Genomic DNA, 21205 nt, shown 5'->3' on the forward strand with positions numbered 1-21205 from the left:
GGTATTTCATTGCTGCTGACATTTTAACTTTTTTGGGTATTAATCGAAATTTAACGAAATTTTTGCAAAAAAAAAAATGCAATTTTTCAGTTGTAAATTTTTTTTTAAAAAACGACATCCATATATACATTTTTCTCAAAATTTATTGTTCTACATGTCTTTGATAAAAAAAAATTAAAAAAAGTTTGGGTAAAAGTTATAGCGTTTACAAACTATGGTACAAAAATGTGAATTTCCGCTTTTTGAAGCAGCTCTGACTTTCTGAGCACCTGTCATGTTTCCTGAGGTTCTACAATGCCCAGACAGTAGAAAAACCCCACAAATAACCCCATTTCGGAAAGTAGACACCCTAAGGTATTCGCTGATGGGCATAGTGAGTTCATAGAACTTTTTATTTTTTGTCACAAGTTAGCAGAAAATGAATTTTTTTTATTTTATTTTTTTTCCTTACAAAGTCTCATATTCCACTAACTTGTGACAAAAAATAAAAACTTCCATGAACTCACTATGCCCATCATGAAATACCGTGGGGTAGTTATACTGCCCTGGCATTTTAGGGGCCCAAATGCGTGCAAAGTAGTTTGAAATCAAAATGTTTAAAAAATGGCCTGTGAAATCCGAAAGATGCTCTTTGGAATGTGGGCCCCTTTGCCCACCTAGGCTGCAAAAAAGTGTCACACATCTGGTATCGCCGTACTCAGGAGAAGTTGGGGAATGTGTTTTGGGGTGTCATTTTACATATACCCATGCTGGGTGAGAGAAATATCTTGGTCAAATGCCAACTTTGTATAAAAAAAAATGGGAAAAGTTGTCTTTTGCCGAGATATTTATCTCACCCAGCATGGGTATATGTAAAATGACACCCCAAAACACATTCCCCAACTTCTCCTGAGTACGGCGATACCAGATGTGTGACACTTTTTTGCAGCCTAGGTGGGCAAAGGGGCCCACATTCCAAAGAGCACCTTTCGGATTTCACAGGCCATTTTTTTACAGATTTGGATTTCAAACTACTTTGCACGCATTTAGGCCCCTAAAATGCCAGGGCAGTATAACTACGCCACAAGTGACCCCATTTTGGAAAGAAGACACCCCAAGGTATTTCGTGATGGGCATAGTGAGTTCATGGAAGTTTTTATTTTTTGTCACAAGTTAGTGGAATATGAGACTTTGTAAGAAAAAATAAAATAAAAAATCAATCATCATTTTCCACTAACTTGTGACAAAAATTAGAAAAATTATATGAACTCGCCATGCCCCTCACTGAATACCTTGGGGTGTCTTCTTTCCAAAATGGGGTCACTTGTGGGGTAGTTATACTGCCCTGGCATTTTAGGGGCCCAAATGCGTGCAAAGTAGTTTGAAATCAAAATGTTTAAAAAATGGCCTGTGAAATCCGAAAGATGCTCTTTGGAATGTGGGCCCCTTTGCCCACCTAGGCTGCAAAAAAGTGTCACACATCTGGTATCGCCGTACTCAGGAGAAGTTGGGGAATGTGTTTTGGGGTGTCATTTTACATATACCCATGCTGGGTGAGATAAATATCTCGGCAAAAGACAACTTTTCCCATTTTTTTTTATACAAAGTTGGCATTTGACCAAGATATTTCTCTCACCCAGCATGGGTATATGTAAAATGACACCCCAAAACACATTGCCCAACTTCTCCTGAGTACGGCAATACCACATGTGACACTTTTTTGCAGCCTAGATGCGCAAAGGTGCCCAAATTCCTTTTAGGAGGGCATTTTTAGACATTTGGATCCCAGACTTCTTCTCACGCTTTAGGGCCCCTAAAAAGCCAGGGCAGTATAAATACCCCACATGTGACCTCATTTTGGAAAGAAGACACCCCAAGGTATTCAATGAGGGGCATGGCGAGTTCATAGAATTTTTTTTTTTTTGGCACAAGATAGCGGAAATTTATTATTTATTTATTTTCTCACAAAGTCTCCCTTTCCGCTAACTTGGGACAAAAATTTAAATCTTTCATGGACTCAATATGCCCCTCACGGAATACCTTGGGGTGTCTTCTTTCCGAAATGGGGTCACATGTGGGGTATTTATACTGCCCTGGCATTTTAGGGGCCCTAAAGCGTGAGAAGAAGTCTGGAATATAAATGTCTAAAAATTTTTTACGCATTTGGATTCCGTGAGGGGTATGGCGAGTTCATGTGAGATTTTATTTTTTGACACAAGTTAGTGGAATATGAGACTTAGTAAGAAAAAACAAAAACAAAAAATCAATTTTCACTAACTTGTGCCAAAAAAATGTCTAAATGGCGCCTTACAGGGGGGTAATCACCCCAAATAGACTCCCTGATCACCCCCTGTGATTGATCACCCCCCTGTAAGGCTCCATTCAGAGGTCCGCATGTGTTTCGCGGATCTGATCCATGGATCCGTAAAACACATACGGACGTCTGAATGGCGCCTAACAGGGGGGTGATCAATGACAGGGGGTGATCAGGGAGTCTATATGGGGTGATCACCCCCCTGTTAGGCTCCATTCAGACGTCCGTATGTGTTTTGCGGATCCGATCCGTGGATCCGTAAAACACATACGGACGTCTGAATGGCGCCTAACAGGGGGGTTATCAGGGAGTCTATATGGGGTGATCAGGGGTTAATAAGTGAGGGGGGGGGGGGGGTGTAGTGTAGTGCGGTGCTACTTTACTGAGCTGTCTGTGTCCTCTGGTGGTCGATCCAAGCAAAAGGGACCACCAGAGGACCAGGTAGCAGGTATATTAGACGCTGTTATCAAAACAGCATCTAATATTCCTGTTAGGGGTTAAAAAAATTAAATAAAAAATAAAATAAAATAAATCGCATCTACAGCCTGCCAGTGAATAGTCACCGCTTGCAGGCTGTAGATACACTCTCTTGCCTTCCGATCCTGTGAACGCGCGCGCCAGTGTGCGCGCGTTCACAGGAAGTCTCGCAATATGACGCGTAGATGCGTGACTGTGCCTGGGACAGCCGGATCGCGATCCTGCGTTAGGCGGTCCGGAGGCGGTTAAAGGGCTTCTGTCACCCCACTAAACAGTTTTTTTTTTTTTTGTGTACTTATAATCCCTATACTGCGATTTATCCATACATAATGTGATTCATCATTTTGGTTCAGTAGATTTTGCTAAAAACGTACTTTTATAATATGTAAATTACCTGTCTACCAGCAAGTAGGGCGGCTACTTGCTGGTAGCAGCCGCATCCTCCTATCATAGTGACGCCCCCTCCGCATGTTGATTGACAGGGCCAGGGAACGGGATCGTTCTCTGCTGGCCCTGTTTGATTCAAAATCTCGCGCCTGAGCCGTACCTGTCTTCAATCGGCGCAGGCGCACTGAGAGGCGGCCGCTCCATCCTCAATGCGCCTGCGCCGGGTGTAGATGCTGGTAGACGATCCCGTTCCCTGGCCCTGTCAATGAACATGCGGAGGGGGCGTCATTATGATAGGAGGATGCGGCTGCTACAAGCAAGTAGCCGTCCTACTTGCTGGTAGAGAGGTCATTTACATATTATAAAAGTCAGGTTTTTAGCAAAATCTACTGAACCAAAATGATGAATAACATTATGTATGGATAAATCGCAGTATAGGGATTATAAGTACACAAAAAAAAAAAAAAAAAAACAGTTTAGTGGGGTGACAGAAGCCCTTTAAGGACTTTTGCAACTCTGACCAGTGTCACTTTAAGTGCTGAGAACTTTAAAACGCTTTGACTTATCGAGGCCATTTATAAAAAAAAAAAATACCAAAAATTTGTAAAAAATTGCAAATTTCCAAGTTTCAATTTCTCTACTTCTATAATACATAGTAATACCTCCAAAAATAGTTATTACTTTACATTCCCCATATGTCTACTTCATGTTTGGATCAATTTGGGAATGATATTTTATTTTTGGGGGATGTTACAAGGCTTAGAAGTTTAGAAGAAAATCTTGAAATTTTTCAGAAATTTTCAAAAACCCACTTTTTAGGGACCAGTTCAGGTCTGAAGTCACTTTGTGAGGCTTACATAATAGGAACCACCCAAAAATGACCCCATTCTAGAAACTACACCCCTCAAGGTATTCAAAACTGATTTTACAAACGTTGTTAACCCTTTGGGTGTTGCACAAGAGTTATTGGCTAATTTTCCAGTAACAAAGCAAGGGTTAACAGCCAAACAAAATGCTATATTTATTGCCCCGATTCAGTAGTTTGCAGAAACACCCCAAATGTGGCCGTAAACTACTGTACGGGCACACGGCAGGGCGTAGAGTGAAAGGTGCGCCGTATGGTTTTTGGAAGGCAGATTTTGCTGGACAGTTTTTTTGACACCATGTCCCATTTGAAGCCCCCCTGATGCACCCCTAGAGTAGAAACTCCATAAATGTGACCCCATCTAAGAAACTACACCCCTCAAGGTATTCAAAACTGATTTTACAAACTTTGTTAACCCTTTAGGTGTTGCACAAGATTGTAGAGATACAATTTCAAAATTTCACTTTTTTGGCAGATTTTCCATTTAATATTTTTTTTCTAGTTACAAAGCAAGGGTTAACAGCCAAACAAAACTCATTATTTATGGCCCTGATTCTGTAGTTTACAGAAACACCCCATATGTGGTCGTAAACTGCTGTATGGGCACACGGCAGGGCGCAGAAGGAAAGGAATGCCATACGTTTTTTGGACGGCAGATTTTGCTGGACAGTTTTTTTGACACCATGTCCCATTTGAAGCCCCCCTGATGCACCCCTAGAGTAGAAACTCCAAAAAAGTGACCCCATTTTAGAAACTACGGGATAGGGTGGAAGTTTTGTTGGTACTAGTTTAGGGTACATATGATTTTTGGTTGCTCTATATTACACTTTTTGTGAGGCGAGGTAACAAGAAATAGCTTTTTTGGCACATTTTTTTTTGTTATTTACAACATTCATCTGAAAGGTTAGATCATGTGGTATTTTTATAGAGAAGGTTGTCACGGACGTGGCGATACCTAATAATATGTATACAATTTTATTTAAGTTTTACACAATGATTTCATTTTTGAAACAAAAATCATGTTTTAGTGTTTCCATAGTCTAAGAGCCATAGTTTTTTCAGTTTTTGGGCGATTATCTTGGGTAGGGTATGATTTTTGCAGGATGAGATGACGGTTAGATTGGTGCTATTTTGGCGTACATGCGACTTTTTTGATCAGTTTTATTACCTTTTTTGGGAAGTAAGGTGGGCAAAATTTCAATTTCCTCATAGTTATTTTTTTTTATGGCGTTCACCGTGCGGGGAAAGTAACATGGCCGTTCTATAGATCAGGTCGTTACAGACGCGGCGATACCTAATATGTGTAGAGTATTTTATTTTTTTAATTTGTATTCAGTGATAAATGTTTTTTTTTATCTTGACTTTTTTCTTTTTTTTTTTTTTTGACCCAGACCCACTTGGTTCTTGGAGATCCAGTCTGATGTCTGTATAATACAGTACACTATATAGTGCATTGTACTGTATTTCACTCACACTTAGTCTGAACAGATCTATGCCTTTAGCACAGATCTGTTCAGCACCATGGACAGCAAGAGGCCTGAGAAGGCGTCCTGTTGCCATGGGAACCTTCCCCGTCTGCCACAACTGAGCAGACGGGGAAGGAGGGGGGTTCCCTCCCTCTGTGACCCCCATCCTGTCTGGGGGCTGCAAAGGCACAGCAGCCCGCCGATGGGAGAGGGAGCTCCCCGACTGTTAACCCTTTCCATACAGCGGTCCGAGTGTCAGCAATGTGCTCTGGTATAACCACTGGACACCAATGAATATTCAAGAGGAATTGAATTTATTGGTCCCGCACCGCCTGCAACCCCTCCCCCCCCCCCCCCCCCTGCACCACGCGCTCATTCAGGGGTGCAGGGGGGGGGGTATTTTTTATTTTATTTTGGGCATTTAAAAGTGCCCCCCCGGCGTTGTGACAGGATGCCCGCTAAATGATTTCAGCACGCATCCTGTTCCGATTAACCCCCGCAGCACCGCAATATCATTTTAAACTCATGACCTACCGGTACGTCATGCGTCCCTAAGGGGTTAAGACTCATTTTCAGTAAGGCTAAAACATTTCTGTGCATGCCCTGCCCATAAGCACAAACTATGCCCCAATAAGATGGCCAAAGTGCCCAAATTAATAGGTCCAAAACTGTCAGCCGTAAAAATTATATCTGCTTGGAGCCACCACAAGGGGGAGCTCACTACAGAAAAATGAATACAGGTCATTGAAAACAATGGAAATGCATATGGAGCAGGCGTCCCCTTGTGGCAGCTGCAAGAAGCCATGACAGAATTCCTTTTTGCTCTGCCGTCATGGGTTAGAATCTCACCCAGGGCCACATCTGCATGGAGTTTCTGCCCATACTGCAAAAAACATACCGATAGGTTAATCTGCAATTCAGACTATGAGCCCCAGTGGAGACGGGGACCAATGAGTGATGTACAGTGCTAAGGGATATGTTGGTCCTACATAAAGGGAATAACAATCAGTTTCGGGACCCCCATGATCCGGGAGGTGTACACGATTATATAATATTACGTCTCTTACCGTGTAATTTATATGCTGCATCCTCCACACCGGAGCAAGATGAACGGATACATGGTCAGAAAACTGTCATTGCGGAGATGTTACTTGCAGATTTCCAGTGTGACTGTGAGCTGCCACCCAGGATCCAGCAGCGGGGAGCAGACCGCGACATGACAGGTATGTGCGGGGGAGGGGAGAGCAATGCCCCACATCAAAGACATGTTCTGAGTTTACATACATTTCCGTTAAAGGGGTTGTCCGAGTTATAAAAAAAAATATATAGCACTGAAAATCTGATGGGCAGCAATATATAACTAAGCTAAGCAAGTTTTATGCAAAAAAAAAAAATATTAATATATAGATTTCCTCATTTCCCTGGTTCTTTTCTGGCCCTTTGTTTACATGCAATAAAAACAATCTCTGCCCCTCCCCCTGCTCTGCTAAGGGAGTGAATACAAGAGCTGCCCTGAGTGACATCTCTGCCTGCTGGGAGACTCTGCAGCATGTTGTATGTGTAGGACTACAAGTCCCAGCTGTATAATGACACTGCTAAGGGAGTGGATACAAGAGCTGCCCTAAGTGCTAGGAGAAAACAGCAACTTGTAAATGTAGAACTACAAGTCCCAGCTGCTAATACACACAGTATCTTCCCCTTACCTTCTTGTGCAATGCTCTCTCTAGTCCTTCAGCTCCTGTGCCCAGAATTGTCACTGCTGCAGCTACCCAGTCTGTGCAGCTGAAAGGGTTAAGAATCCTAGGAGAGAGCAGACAGCCCGGTGTTCTGCCAGATCTCTATAGCTTGCTAAAAGTCAATACCGGAAGTGACGCGGCCGCACAGGAATCTGCTGGAGGAGGGTGTGCACGGCGCTGTGCAAGCGCACATCCACTGGCTTACCAAAGAATCATTGCAGCGCTGCGATAGAAGTACTTCGTGCACCGCGCGTGCGCACTTAGAGGTATAGAGATTTTGCAGCGCAAAATGTTGCATCAGATGTCCCTACCCCTGAGTGCGCAGGCGCCCACAAATCATCAGTTGCAGTTCATCCTTACCGCAGAGCTGAGTGCTGGATACCGATATCACCAGTCGCCTGCGCAGTCCGGGGTAGGGAGATCTGATGCAACATTTTTCGCTGCAAAATCTCTATATTTCCTAAGTGCGCACGCGCAGTGCACGAAGTACTTCCATTCACATTGCCGTATGAGGGCCTGTTTTTTGCGGGAAGAGTTGTACTTTCTAATGACACCATTTACTGTTGCATATGATGTAATGGGAAACTGGAAATAAAAATCCAGATGGGGTGGAATTGGGGAAGGGGAGAAATTCCACCAGTTTTATGGGTTTTGTTTTTACGAGGTTCCCTATGCGGTACAGCTGACCTGTGCCCCTAATTCACCAGGTAAGTGCCATTACAGCAATACCACATTTATATAGTTTTTCTTGTGTTTTAATAATAAAACAAACTAGCTGTGTGGGGGTTAATTTTTTTTTGCAAGAAAATCTGTAGTTTTTATTAGTACTATGTTGGAATGTGTATGACTATTACTTTCAATTCCAATTCTTGGGAGGTGAAGCAACAAGAAAAAATAAAGAAAAAAAAGGAGTTATCGGCCATTTTTATATTTTTTGTTATGCCGTTTTGGGATAAATATTTTAAGATTTTAATAGTATGGGTATTTTGGGATGCAGTGATTCCGATGTTTATTTTTTTTTTTATCTCTTAACTTTTATTCTGGAAAGAGGGAGTGAATTGAATTTTTTAAACTTTTTTTTAGGCCCCCTAACGTCCAGGTTTTCAGCTCTCAGATGCCATCCATGGTCATCTATGACCATGGCATCTGAGGGGTTGAATGTCTGTGATCGGCGTTACAACCAATCGCAGACATTAGCCCCAGGTGTCTGCTGCTTAAAACAGTAGAAATCCAACAGCTATGACACCCGTGAGCAGGCGCCATTTTTGAAGACCGGACTAATTATATATATATAGCAGCTCTCTACATACACTTCAATGCGAGCAAAATGGGCCAGCTGTTTCTACAACTGTCATAGTAGTGAAAGGAGAGAGCACGGCCACCCGTGCATTCATTCTTCGCCTGGATTTGGCAGCCAGCAACCCTACCACTAGGCAAGATGGTACAATGAACCCCCATTCTAGAGGTAGGTGCATGAAGCAGAAGCAGCGCCATTTTCATGCATGCATCTGCCATTGCACTTCTGCCGAGCTAAAATGAATGGGTATGAGCTGCAATACCCCACATAGCCCACAGACAAGAGTGGCGCTGTTTCTGGAATAAGATCCAACTTTTTTTTTTTTTTTACAGCATACAACTCCTTTCAGATAAGGATACCGTGTTTACCACTAGTGTGAACATCGCCTTCCCTAATACATCGCTTCCTCTGTAATTACAGCTACGATACTTGTGTCTCCGGTGAAGATGAGAAAAACATGGCTGCTTTCTTTCCCCTTAAACAGCACCACACCTGTCCACAGGTTGTATATGGTATTACAGCTCAACCCCTGGACTGGCGCTGTTTTTAGAAGATAGCAGCCATGTTTTTCTATCCCTGGACACCCCTATTTTGAGAAGTCATAAATACTTAGGACATGTCTTTTCACAGAGGTCTGACTTGTGGTGGTCTTCTGTTACTCCTCCTGCAAAAATGTGTGCATTGACAAGTGCACTTTACTGCTCTCTAGTCCTGTGCGTTGTATGCGGATGTGACTGCCTCTGCGTGTCCTCTAACAGCCCTATGACTATTCCTAGGGGTTGTGGACCCAGCCCGGTATTACAGGTCAGTTGTCTCCATCTTTCTGTGTTTCTAGTTTTTTCCCTTGCTAAAGCTAAAAAGTGGACATTTTGAGTGTTACAGGCAAAGCATGCGTCACAGCATTCATCTATTGGTGACACGTATTGCAAGGTGTTCCAGACAACTTGCAATTCTGTTAAACAGCCACAAGATGTCACCGTCATCCCTCATACACTATGGCATCTACTGATGTAGGCACTGCCACTATATTCCTCTGTATGGGACTGCTGGAAATGTATTTTATTCTGCTCACTTATATAGCAGGGCTTTACAGACACTGTCATCACTTGCTGGAGCTCACAATCAAAGTCCCCCGTCAGTATGGCTGTGGAGTGTAGGAGGAAACCAATGCCAACACAGGGAGACACACAAACGCCATGCAGATGTGGTCTTTAGTCGGATTTAAAACCTGGGACCCCAGCACCAGTGCTAACCACTGAGCCACTCATCCCAATGCTCTTCTTCCAACAGTCATAGAGATGAACTGAGCGGTAGTGTACCTGCTGCTCCATTCACAGGGCCCCCCTTTTGATGATTAATGGATGTCCCAGACGTCTGACTCCCACCGGTCTAATACCCCTTTTATCATGTAGAGAAAGTCAATACAAGGCACTTACTAATGTATTGCGATTGTCCATATTGCTTCCTTTGCTGGGTGGATTCATTTCCAGGGGTCACGACCACCCTGCAATCCAGCAGTGGTGGTCGTGCTTGCAAGAAAAAGTGGCAGCCTCTCTGGTGGCCGGGACCGTGGGAGTGAGCATAGGCTGGCAAGTTTTTCTATAGTGTGCAAGCACGACCACCGATGCTGTATTTCAGGGTGGTCGTAAACCCCTGGAAATGAGCAGTGTATAATGTGATGGAAAAATTAATCCAGCCAGCAAAGGAAGCAATATGGAGAATCACATTACATTAGTAAGAGCCTTGTATTAACTTTCTCTACCTGATGAATGCCATTTGCTGAAGGGAGAGCACCCCTTTAGGCCTCATGCACAGGACCGTGCCGTTTTTTGCGGTCTGCAAAAAACAGAAGCTGCTTGTGTGCCTTCTGCAATTTGCGGCACATTGTAGAAATGCCTATTGTTGTCCGCAAAACGGACAAGAATAGGACATATTTTTTAATTTTTTTTTGCGGGGCCACGGAACGGAGCAACGGAGTGCTGTCCGCATCTTTTGTGGCCCCATTGAAGTGAATAGGTCCGCATCCGAGCCGCCAAAACTGCGACTCTGATGCGGACCTGAACAACGGTCGTGTGCCTGAGGCCTTAAGACTTTATTTAGCCTCCGCAGCAGCTCAGAGGAATACTTTGGGTTACATACAACACAGAGCCGTCCTGTAAGGCGGCAGATAATAATCATGTCTGGGTACACACCAGGTTGGTTCACAAGTAGGTTTTAATTAGAAAATATTAACTGTAGACAGGTTCATTTTAAAAGGGAGTGTGTCACCAGGAAATTCTCCATAACCCGGGCACAATGCCCTGTAGGGCTAGCTCCGCTGCAGGTAGTGATACCTTTCATTTAGCGATTTGTTTCTTCATTCTCGAGAAAAGTGCTGTTCATCCATATGCAAATTAGCCGTTAAGTGCACCGAGCTCCTGGGTGCACCCCCTGCTTCTCACTCTCCTTCCTGATTGACAGGGACATGTTCCTGCATCGTCAGCTCGTCAGGCCCCATCAATCAAAAAGGCTGGGAGGTGGAGCAAGGGTGCACAGGGTAGCGTGGGCCCGCCTTCAGGGCACTTACCTGCTCATTTGCATATGGATTAAAAAGTAGTTTCTTCCAGAATGAAGCAACAGATCTGTAAGGCTACTGTCACACTGGCGTTTTGGCTTTCCGTTAGTGAGATCCGTTCAGGGCTCTCATACGCGGTCCGAAACGGATCAGTTTTGCCCTAATGCATCCTGAATGGAAAAGGATCCGCTCAGAATGCATCCGTTTTCCTCTGTTCCAGTGCAAGCGTTTTGGAGTCCGTCTGACGAAACTGAGCCAAACGGATCCAACCTGGCACACAATGTAAGTCAATGGGGACGGATCCGTTTTCTATGACACAATAGAAAACGGATCCGTCCTCCATTGACTTTCAATGGTGTTCAAGTTGTCTTGGCTATGTTAAAGATAATACAACCATCTGCATCAGTTTGTATTATCTGAACGAATGAGTCTGTGCAGATCCACGACAGATCCGCACCAAACGCGAGTGTGAAAGTAGCTTTACCCTGGGTTCACACCTGAGCGTTTTACAGCGCGTTCCTACGCGCTGTAAAACGCACAACAGGCAAGAACCAAATGATTCCCTATGGGAATGGTTCTCACCTGGGCGTTTTACAGCGCGTACGATCGCGCTGTAAAACACCCGACGCTCAAACAAGTGCTTGAGCTTTTTTTTGGGCGTTTGTCGCGCGTTCCCGCACATAGATATTCGGGAACGCGCGACAATGTGTGCACGCCTGTCTCCGTATGCGCGATTGTAAACACCCGTACAATCGCGCATACAGAGCGCTCGTTTCAGAACGCTCAGGTGTGAACCCCCTGTAAGTGAAATGTATCATGATGTTCAGCAGAGAGCCCTACAAGGCATTCAGAACGGTTTAGCTGTGGATTTCCTGGGGACAGGTTCCCTTTCAGCATGATGCACAACTCCTCAACATCCGCACTACCCACTGACATGTACCATAACGCCAATGCTGGAAACCAGTGTCTCTCCCGCTATTGGGAAACTACAACTCCTAGCATGCAGGAAGATGTTGTTCCCCAGCAGTCGGAGACCCCGGCGGCTGTGGCCGGATGCTGTAATACTGTCCTTGTAATGGCACAATGTGCAGTCTTGTCTCTCCCAGAACAAAACTAACGAGCCTTATATAATGTAACCGGGTAATTGTAACACGTACCTGCAGTCTAGACACGGGAGACCAATCACACGACCCATGAGAAGGCAGCTGATGGGTGTATTAGTTCCTAATGACATCACTGAGCCGTTAGACGTGATGCAGACTGGATGTGAGCACACAAAATATCTGAAAGTTTCACTGCAACGTTATCAAATTTCGTCTTGAAAGTCATGGCGGGGTTAAAGGATCATAAAAACATGGCTTCAAGGGGTCTTCCAAAAACAGCGCTACACCTGTCCCCAGGTTGCATTTGGTATTGCAGCTAAGCCCCATTAACTTTGACACAGCTGATCTGCAATACCAGATACAAACTATGGCCAGGAGCGGAAAGCAGCCATGTTTTTCTAGTCCTGGATGGGACATTCACCCTTTGCTAGAAAGAGGCAGGGCGGCCCCTTTTCAGCTTTTAAAGGGAACCTGTCACCAGGATTTTGTGTATAGAGCTGAGGACATGGGTTGCTAGATGGCCGCTAGCACATCCGCAATACCCAGTCACCATAGCTCTGTGTGCTTTTATTGTGTATAAAAAACGATTTGATACATATGCAAATTACCCTGAGATGAGTCCTGTACGTGAGATGAGTCAGAGCTTGAAAATATGACTTCTCTGGTCACACAAGTAAGATATGACTTATGTTAATTTGCATATGTATCAAATCGTTTTTTTTTCACAATAAAAGCACACAGAGCTATGGGGACTGGGTATTGCGGATGTGCTAGCGGCCATCTAGCAGCCCATGTCCTCAGCTCTATACACAAAATCCTGGTGACGGGTTCCCCTTAAGATGAATATAGATTGGTGAAATTGTATTCCTCAAAGATAAGCGGCGTCATGGTGATCTAGCAGCAGCTTATCTTCTATGCACCAGTAAATATACATTACGGACTTATCCCCTTCCGTCAGGTGGGGTAGGACTTCTCTGCCATTCCTTACAATGCAGCACAGACAAAGAAGTGACCACCCCTGTGATGGCGGCCATATTGGCTAAGGAAAATATTAACCAGGAGAGGAAATGTCAGAATTCTATTCACTGGTGAGTTTGTATTACTGTTAGGAGAGGGCGGCATATACGCAATACAATTTCTGGTAATTTCTTAGCAGAGGACCCCTTTACATTGACAGAAATACCAGCATAAGAGACTGAGGATCCTTCCTGGCTCCGACTCCCCCACTGAAACCTCTCTCAGCCAAATAAGTTACTTCATCGCTGATGAAAAGACGAGACGCGCCGCGGGGTGCAGCACCGTCCCCTCGGACAGTTTCACATTGCTTTTACATAGGGCGTATTCTATCGAAAGAGTCTGTAGGATCGCGGCAGTCGTCCGTCCTTACTGGAAAGTGCAGCCTGAATCTGATCGTAATCCGGTAACTCTGAGAGATCCCCCAGTGCGGCCACTGCAGGCTTACTCCTCAGCATTTTGGTGGCCACTCTCTTTATGTCACTGGCCTTCACCTTGCCTGGAAGAATAAGGAGATAGAAAGAGGGTTTTAAGACACGTCCACGCAAGTCTCCTCCGCCCAGCTCAGCAAGCACAGCGCCGCACATTGTATAGTGGCTGTGCTCGGTATTGCAGCTCAGGCTCCTTCACTGAGCTGCTTCTAGGCCAAGTGATCAATGAATGAGACGTAACATGACCTAGGAAGAGGCCGCAGGGTTCACCAGAGCTCCACAACCCATTCATACAGCTGATCGGCAGGAGCGCCGATCTGATATCGATGGCCTATCTTGAGGAAAATCCTAGAGAACCCCCTTTAGGGCTTGGACTACATAGCGACCTTGGCTGCGAAACCCATCGCACAACCATAAATCCCAAACTGATGGGGTTTTTTTTTTTTTGCAATTTTGGGGCCGCGGCAACTTGTGAGCCACGCTGCCACCCCATTCAGTTCAATGGCTGCCCACTGCCCAGCAATCTTTGGTTGTGTCCTGGGCACTGCGGCCAAGATTGCCATGTAGCCCTAGTCTAAACCTATGAGGGCAACGTCAATCAGTCAGATTTCAACATGCTTGAGCCCTTGTTGCCCCATGACAGGAAGAGCTGCCATTAGTCCTCAAGCATGCTGAAATCCGACTGATCGACGTTGCCCTCAAATGCTTTAGGCTAGGGCTACAGTGCCCATCACACAACCAAAGATTGCTGGGCAGCCAGTGAACTGAATGGTGTGGCAGCACGGCTCACAAGTTGCCGAGGCCCCAAAATTGCAAAAGACCCTAGTTTAGTGGCCAAGATTGCCATGTAGCCTTATCCTAAAGCAGGGATGCTCAACCTGCGGATCTCCAGATGTTGTAAAACTACAACTCCCACCATGCCCTGCTGTAGGCCGATGGCTGTAGCTTGCCGGGGCATGCTAGGAGTTGTAGTTCTGCAACAGCTGGAGGGCGACAGATTGGGCATCCCTGGCCTAAAGCATATGAGGGCAACGTCAATGAGTCAGTTTTCCACATGCTTGAGCCCTTGTTGCCTTATGAGAGAAGGAGCTGCCACTAGTGCACGATAGCTGCTCATCTCATCTTGACTGATCAGAGCCGGTATGTTTATGGGGGAGTCTAGAGATGGTTGTCACATGGGCGTCAACTATCCTAAGTGTATAGGCAGCAAACTCCTCCAGTGTCAGGGATTCCATGTTCTAGAACCCCCACACGTGAAGGTGGCCATACACTCATTCGGCTCACAGCTCTCTCCTGACACACGCCGGTTATCTGAGCGTTCTCTCAGCTTCTCTCTTGATAAAAGGATTGGGCAACTTGAAATTCAATTTTCCCGACCATTTTTTCCCCCATGGCCTCTGCTGAACAAATGTCGGCTGAATATCTAAAGGCCCCTGTACACAAGGTAGCATTCCTTCCTCGTCAGTGTTGGAGAAAGCTGTATTAACATGCAGCGATCTCCTCTACGGTATAATAATGCTAGCATTCATCCCCATACAGAATCGTGGTTTGCCAGCAGCAGAGGCTGTTTAGAAGGAACAATCTACTGACGGCAAATTATGATTTGGGTGACCGCATGAAAGATCCAATTACCCCATGAAAGAGCTTTTCGGGCAAGCCGAGGTACCTTTACACAGGCAGTACGAACTGTCCGTACGTACGCCTATTGGCGATAATCTGCCCGATATTAACACAAGATGGTTGGCTGGTCCTGCTGAATTTAGTCTAATGTATATCTCCAAAAACAGCCCCACAGCTGTAATACCACAAGCTGTGGACAGGTGTGGAGCTGATTTTGGAAGAAAGCAGCCATTTTATTCTAGTCCTGGACAATCCCTTTAAGGGCTCATGCACACGAACGAGTGGTGCATTGGGGACCACAAACTGCGGTCCCCAATGCACGGGCACTGTTTGTGTGGCCTACGGTGCGCACATGGCCGGTGCCCGTATATTGCGGACCCGCTGTTTGCATGAGCCCTAACACTGCAATAGCACTAGAATCTCAAGCAGGTTAGGCCATGCAGGGCTCCCCACACAAATTCTAGTTCTATCTTAATAGGTTCCATTCAATGGGTAAAACTAAACTTCTTCTATTACAGGATACTCACTGATGAGAGAACACAGTTCATGAGGGAGCTTCCTCTTCCCTGTGGCCAGAACTTGTCTCCCTACATCTTCAAAGATGACCGGTCTGGACTCCAGGTTCATCATCAGCATGGACATCAGCTGGGTCTTTGCCCGATCGAGTTCAATCTGAATAAATGGGAACAGATCTCTCAGAGCAGGAAAGGGCTGCATTGCATATAATGACATGAAGAGTCAGGCTAGTTTCACACTAGCGGCTGTGAAGTCCCGCAGGCTGTTGCGGCAGGGTGAACAGCCTGTCGGATACATCCTCCTGCTACTTCACGTGTGTCCCCGGACTGCCGCTCCATCCCCATTGACTATAATGGGGGTGGAGTTCTGGCGGCAGTACTTTTAGTCCAGCTGCCTCTCACCGTGCGCTGCCGCCGGAACTCTGCCCCAATATAGTCTAATGGGGGACAGAGCGGCAGTTTGGGGGCACACGTGAACTAGCAGCAGGGCGGATCCGACAGGCTGTTCACCCGCCGAAACAGCCTGCCGGACTCTCCTGCAACTAGTGTGAATGTACCGTTACTCCACTATATGATGATTTCAGCCACCATCAACAGAATATACAATGTGCTACTGACCTCCCCTACTGATCCAGCCATCAGGGTGAACTCCCGGGTGATGATTTCAACCATTTCTCTCACCTGTAAAGTAAAAGTTTTGGAAATGTTAGAAATCTATGTTAAATAAATAAAAAAGTCAAAGAAGGCACAGCCTCAAGGCAATGGACACCTCTGCTGCAGCGATCTCCGCGCTGCGTCTCCTGCTATCACCTTTAAACCTTTTTTGCTAAGACATTAAATGCGGACATCACTGGAGAAAAGGAGATTTTGTATAACTTACCAGTTAAATCTCTTTCTCGCTCTTCCTTGGGGGACACAGACCTTGGGTATAGCTCAGCTCCCTAGGAGGCGTGACACTAAGTAAAACTGTTAAGCCCCTCCTCCATCAGCTATACCCTCAGCCTGGAGATAGAGGCTACCAGTTGCGTGTCCAAGTAGTGAAAGGATAACAACCAATAACGGAAACAACCAGCCAGCAACCCAACGGGGCGCCAGACCATAACCCTGTAACCAAACACAGAAGGGTGGGTGCTGTGTCCCCCAAGGAAGAGCGAGAAAGAGATTTAACTGGTAAGTTATACAAAAATCTCCTTTTCTCGCCCATTTTCCTTGGGGGACACAGACCTTGGGACGTTCAAGAGCAGTCCAAGAAGGGAGGGACCACAAACCCAAGGCGGAACACCACCAGAGCATCAGGAAACCGCTGCCTGCAAAACCAGGCGGCCCAAAGCAGCATCCGCTGATGCATGCGTATGCACCCTATAGAACTTTGTGAAAGTGTGCAGAGAGGACCAAGTGGCTGCTTTGCACAACTGTTCAGCCGAGGCCCGATGCCTCTGCGCCCAGGAAGCTCCGACTGCTCTGGTGGAATGAGCAGTGACGCCGAAAGGCGGAGGTCTGCCCTTGGCTCGATAAGCCTCAGACACCGCCAGTTTAATGAAACGGGCAATAGCCACCTTGGAGACCGCCAACCCTTTGCGCGAACCCTCCGGAACCACAAACAGGGAGTCCGTGCGCCGAAAGGACCCGGTGACCTCCAAGTAAATCCTCAACGCCCTGACCACATCCAGACGGTGCAGTTCCCGTTCTCTGGGGTGGGAAGGAGAGGGACAGAGCGACGGAAGGACGATGTCCTCATTGATGTGAAAGGCGGAGACCACCTTTGGCAGGAAAGTCGGGACAGGCCGAAGCACAACCTTATCCTGGTGGAAGATCAGGAAAGGTTCGGAGCAAGAAAGAGCCGCTAACTCCGACACCCGTCGGAGAGACGTGACGGCCACAAGAAAGATGACCTTGCAGGACAGAAGGCGAAGGGAGACCTCCCGTAAAGGCTCGAAGGGGGCTGATTGGAGCGACGAGAGCACCACATTCAGGTCCCAGGAAGGAACTGGAGGGCGGTACGGCGGAACAGAGTGAGCCACCCCTTGTAAAAAGGTCTTAATTGGCCCTAGAGGGGCCAGGGGACGCTGGAGAAGAATAGACAGCGCCGAAATCTGACCCTTCAGAGAACTGAGGCACAGCCCCAGGTCCAGACCCGACTGGAGGAAGGACAGGATTGTGGGAAGAGAAAACCGGAGAGGTGGGATGCTCCGGGACTCACAGAACCCCAGATAGGACCTCCAAACCCGATAGTAGATCCTAGAGGATACGGGCTTACGAGCCCGGATCATGGTGCGGACTACGTCCGCGGAGAAACCCCGTCGCGTTAAGACGGCGGTCTCAATAGCCACGCCGTCAAACGTAGCGAGCCTAAATGCTCGTGGAAGATCGGTCCCTGAGAGAGAAGGTCTTCCCTGGAGGGCAGTGGCCACGGTGCGTCTGCCAACAGCAACATTAGGTCGGCGTACCAAGACCGGCGGGGCCAATCCGGGGCGATTAGAATCGCGGGGACGCCCTCTGCCGCGATCCTCCGAAGAACCCGTGGCAGGAGGGGAAAAGGAGGAAAGACGTACAGAAGGGAGAATTCGCGCCACGGAAGGACGAGCGCGTCGGCGCCGTATGCCTTCGGGTCCCGTGCCCTGGCCAGGTATAGGGGGACCTTGTGGTTGAATTTGGAGGCCATGAGGTCCACGTCGGGGCGACCCCAGCGAAGACAAAGGGCTTCGAACACCTCTGGGTGCAGGGACCATTCTCCCGGGTCGATGGTGGACCGGCTGAGGAAATCCGCCGCCCAGTTGTCCACCCCCGGGATGTAAATCGCAGATAAGGCCGGCACGTGCGTCTCCGCCCAGAGGAGAATGAGGGTCACCTCTTGCATCGCTGCAGCGCTGCGAGTGCCTCCCTGATGGTTTATGTATGCCACAGCCGTGGCATTGTCCGATTGGATCCGAACAGGGTGGCCCCTCAGCAGATGGGTCCAGTGTCTGAGGGACAGAAGAATCGCCCTCAGTTCCAGAATATTGATTGGAAGTCTGGACTCCGATAGAGACCAAACGCCCTGGACGGACCGGGGAGGGAAAACCCCCCCCCCCACCCCCGTAAGCTGGCATCTGTGGTAATCACCAGCCAGTTCAGTGGAAGGAAGGACTTCCCCCTTAGAGGGATATGCAACCACCAGCCGAGGGAAGCCCGAGCCAGGGGAGGCAGAAGAAAGGTCCTGTCCAGACTCCTCGGTGATTTGTCCCAGGCCGACAGAATTGCCCTCTGAAAGGTGCGGGATCGGAATTGTGCGAACGGCACCGCTTCGAAACAGGCAACCATCTTTCCCAACAACCGCATGCTGGATCTGAGGGAAGGGCGGTGATGACGGAGGAGACTGCGAACCGACCCGCGAAGGGCCAGACGCTTGTCCGACGGAAGGCGGACCTCCGCCAACTCTGTATCCAGGAGCATCCCCAGGAAGATCAGCCGTCTGGAGGGGGTAAGGGAAGATTTGGGGTGGTTGATAATCCAACCGAACCGCGTCAGGGTCTCCAGAGTGAGTTCCACACTGCGGGATGTCTGAGAGAAGGAGGGTGCCTTGACCAGGATGTCGTCCAAGTATGGGAGAAGAAAAACACTTCTTGAACGTAGAAGGGCCAAGACAGGGGCCAGGACCTTGGTGAACACTCGAGGAGCCGTCGCCAGACCAAAGGGAAGGGCGACGAATTGGAAGTGATCGTCCCCCACCGCGAAGCGCAGGAAGCGGTGATGACATGGAGCAACCGGAACGTGGAGGTATGCATCCTGAATGTCGATTGAGGCCATGAAATCCCCTCTTTCCAGGGAGGCCACTGCGGACCTGAGAGACTCCATCCGGAATCTCTGCAGTCGGAGAAAACGGTTCAGGCGTTTTAGGTCCAAGATCGGACGCACTGAGCCTTCCTTCTTGGGAACCACAAAGAGGTTCGAGTAGAACCCCCTGAACCTTTCCGTCGGAGGCACGGGGGCGACGACACCCTTGTCCATTAGAGAGTGAATGGCCGCGAAGAAGGCGGCCACTCGTACGGGATCTCGCGGAGGACGGGATCGGAAGAAACGGTCTGGCGGAATGGACGCAAATTCGATTTTGTATCCGCAAGATACAATCTCGAGCGCCCATGCGTCTGAGATGTGGGCCCGCCATACGTTCCTGAATAGGAGAAGGCGGCCCCCCACCCGGGTGGGTGGGGGCGCACCTTCAGGCAGAGGGCTGCTGGCCTGTGGGAGCCCGTGCAGGCTGGGACTTGCGCCAGGTAGGTTGCGTCCGAAAAAAACGGCTTCTTGCGTCTATCCTGGGCTGGGCCAGAGGAAGAAGAACTGGCCGCGGGTCTAGACCCGGTGGGCTTGCGAAAGGACCGAAAACGGGACGAACCAGCGCGACCACGGGGGGCGCCCATTGGCCTGGACTGGGGGAGGTGAGTACTCTTCCCACCCGTGGCCTCTGATATAAGTTCGTCCAGACGGGTTCCGAACAGGCGGGAACCCGTGAATGGTAGGCCGGCCAAAGAGCGTTTGGAAGCGGCGTCCGCCGCCCAAACCTTCAGCCAGAGTTCCCTCCTGACAGAAACTGCCAGGGCAGAGGAACGGGCAATGAGGGCACCCGCATCAAGGGAGGCCTCACAGACGAATTTTCCGGCCTGAACAATTAGTTGGGCTAAGGAACGGAGGTCCTGAACAGGGACGTCCGACCCTAACTCCCGTTCCAGTTGCAAACCCCATTCAGAGACCGCTTTGCCAACCCAGGCGGAGGCAAAGACCGGTCTAAGGGCCGAACCAGAGGCAGTAAATATGGCCTTGGAGAGGGATTCCGTACGACGGTCCTCAACAGACTGGAGGGAAGATCCGTCCTGTACAGGAATAGTAGTGCTTTTGGACAGGCGAGCCACGGGAGGATCAACCTTAGGCGGGGATGTCCACGTGGTCACAGAATCCGCTGGAAAGGGATAACAAATGTCCAGCTTTTTGGGTGTAATAAAGCGGACGTTAGGCCGAGTCCAAGCCTTGGATACCACAGAAGAAAAATCAGCGTGTATGGGAAAAACCTTGGAGGCCTGTTTGGGGCGGAGAAAGGACACGCCGGCCTGTTCAGAGCTGGGGGGGTCATCGTGTAGCTGAAAGGTATCACGGATGCTAGTGACAAGATGCCCCACCGCGGACGCCAATTTGGACGGAAGCTCTGAGTCCATGTCCACGTCCGAATCCGCCAGTTCTCCCTCAGAAAGCGTATCCCTTTGAGAGGATAGACTTGACTGAGCTCGCACGCATGGCGGAGAGAGCGAAGCATCTGGAGAAGATGTGCGCTCAACCCTTGAACGTTTCTGAGTATGCCGGGCCCTGGAAGATTCGCTGGGAGGCAGGGAACCAGTGGGGGCGGCAGAAACGGTAGTCCCAGCGGGTGCGACAGGGATTGTGGCAGCCTGCGGGAGAGGCGGTCTATCCACGAGACG

The 21205-nt window shown here is 48.1% G+C and overlaps 1 protein-coding gene across 1 annotated transcript in view; it reads right to left on the bottom strand.

Moving 5' to 3' along the window:
- Positions 1-12976: 12976 nt before the first annotated feature.
- The window catches only part of PMPCA (peptidase, mitochondrial processing subunit alpha), a 28558-nt gene continuing 20329 nt past the window's right edge, over positions 12977-21205 (bottom strand). The window contains 3 exon segments of the mRNA XM_044305633.1: positions 12977-13691; positions 15771-15915; positions 16377-16439. Of these exon segments, the coding sequence (XP_044161568.1) occupies positions 13522-13691; positions 15771-15915; positions 16377-16439 (378 nt within the window). The 3' untranslated portion in view covers positions 12977-13521.

Source organism: Bufo gargarizans, chromosome 9, assembly GCF_014858855.1.
Source record: "Bufo gargarizans isolate SCDJY-AF-19 chromosome 9, ASM1485885v1, whole genome shotgun sequence".
Lineage (NCBI taxonomy): Eukaryota > Metazoa > Chordata > Amphibia > Anura > Bufonidae > Bufo > Bufo gargarizans.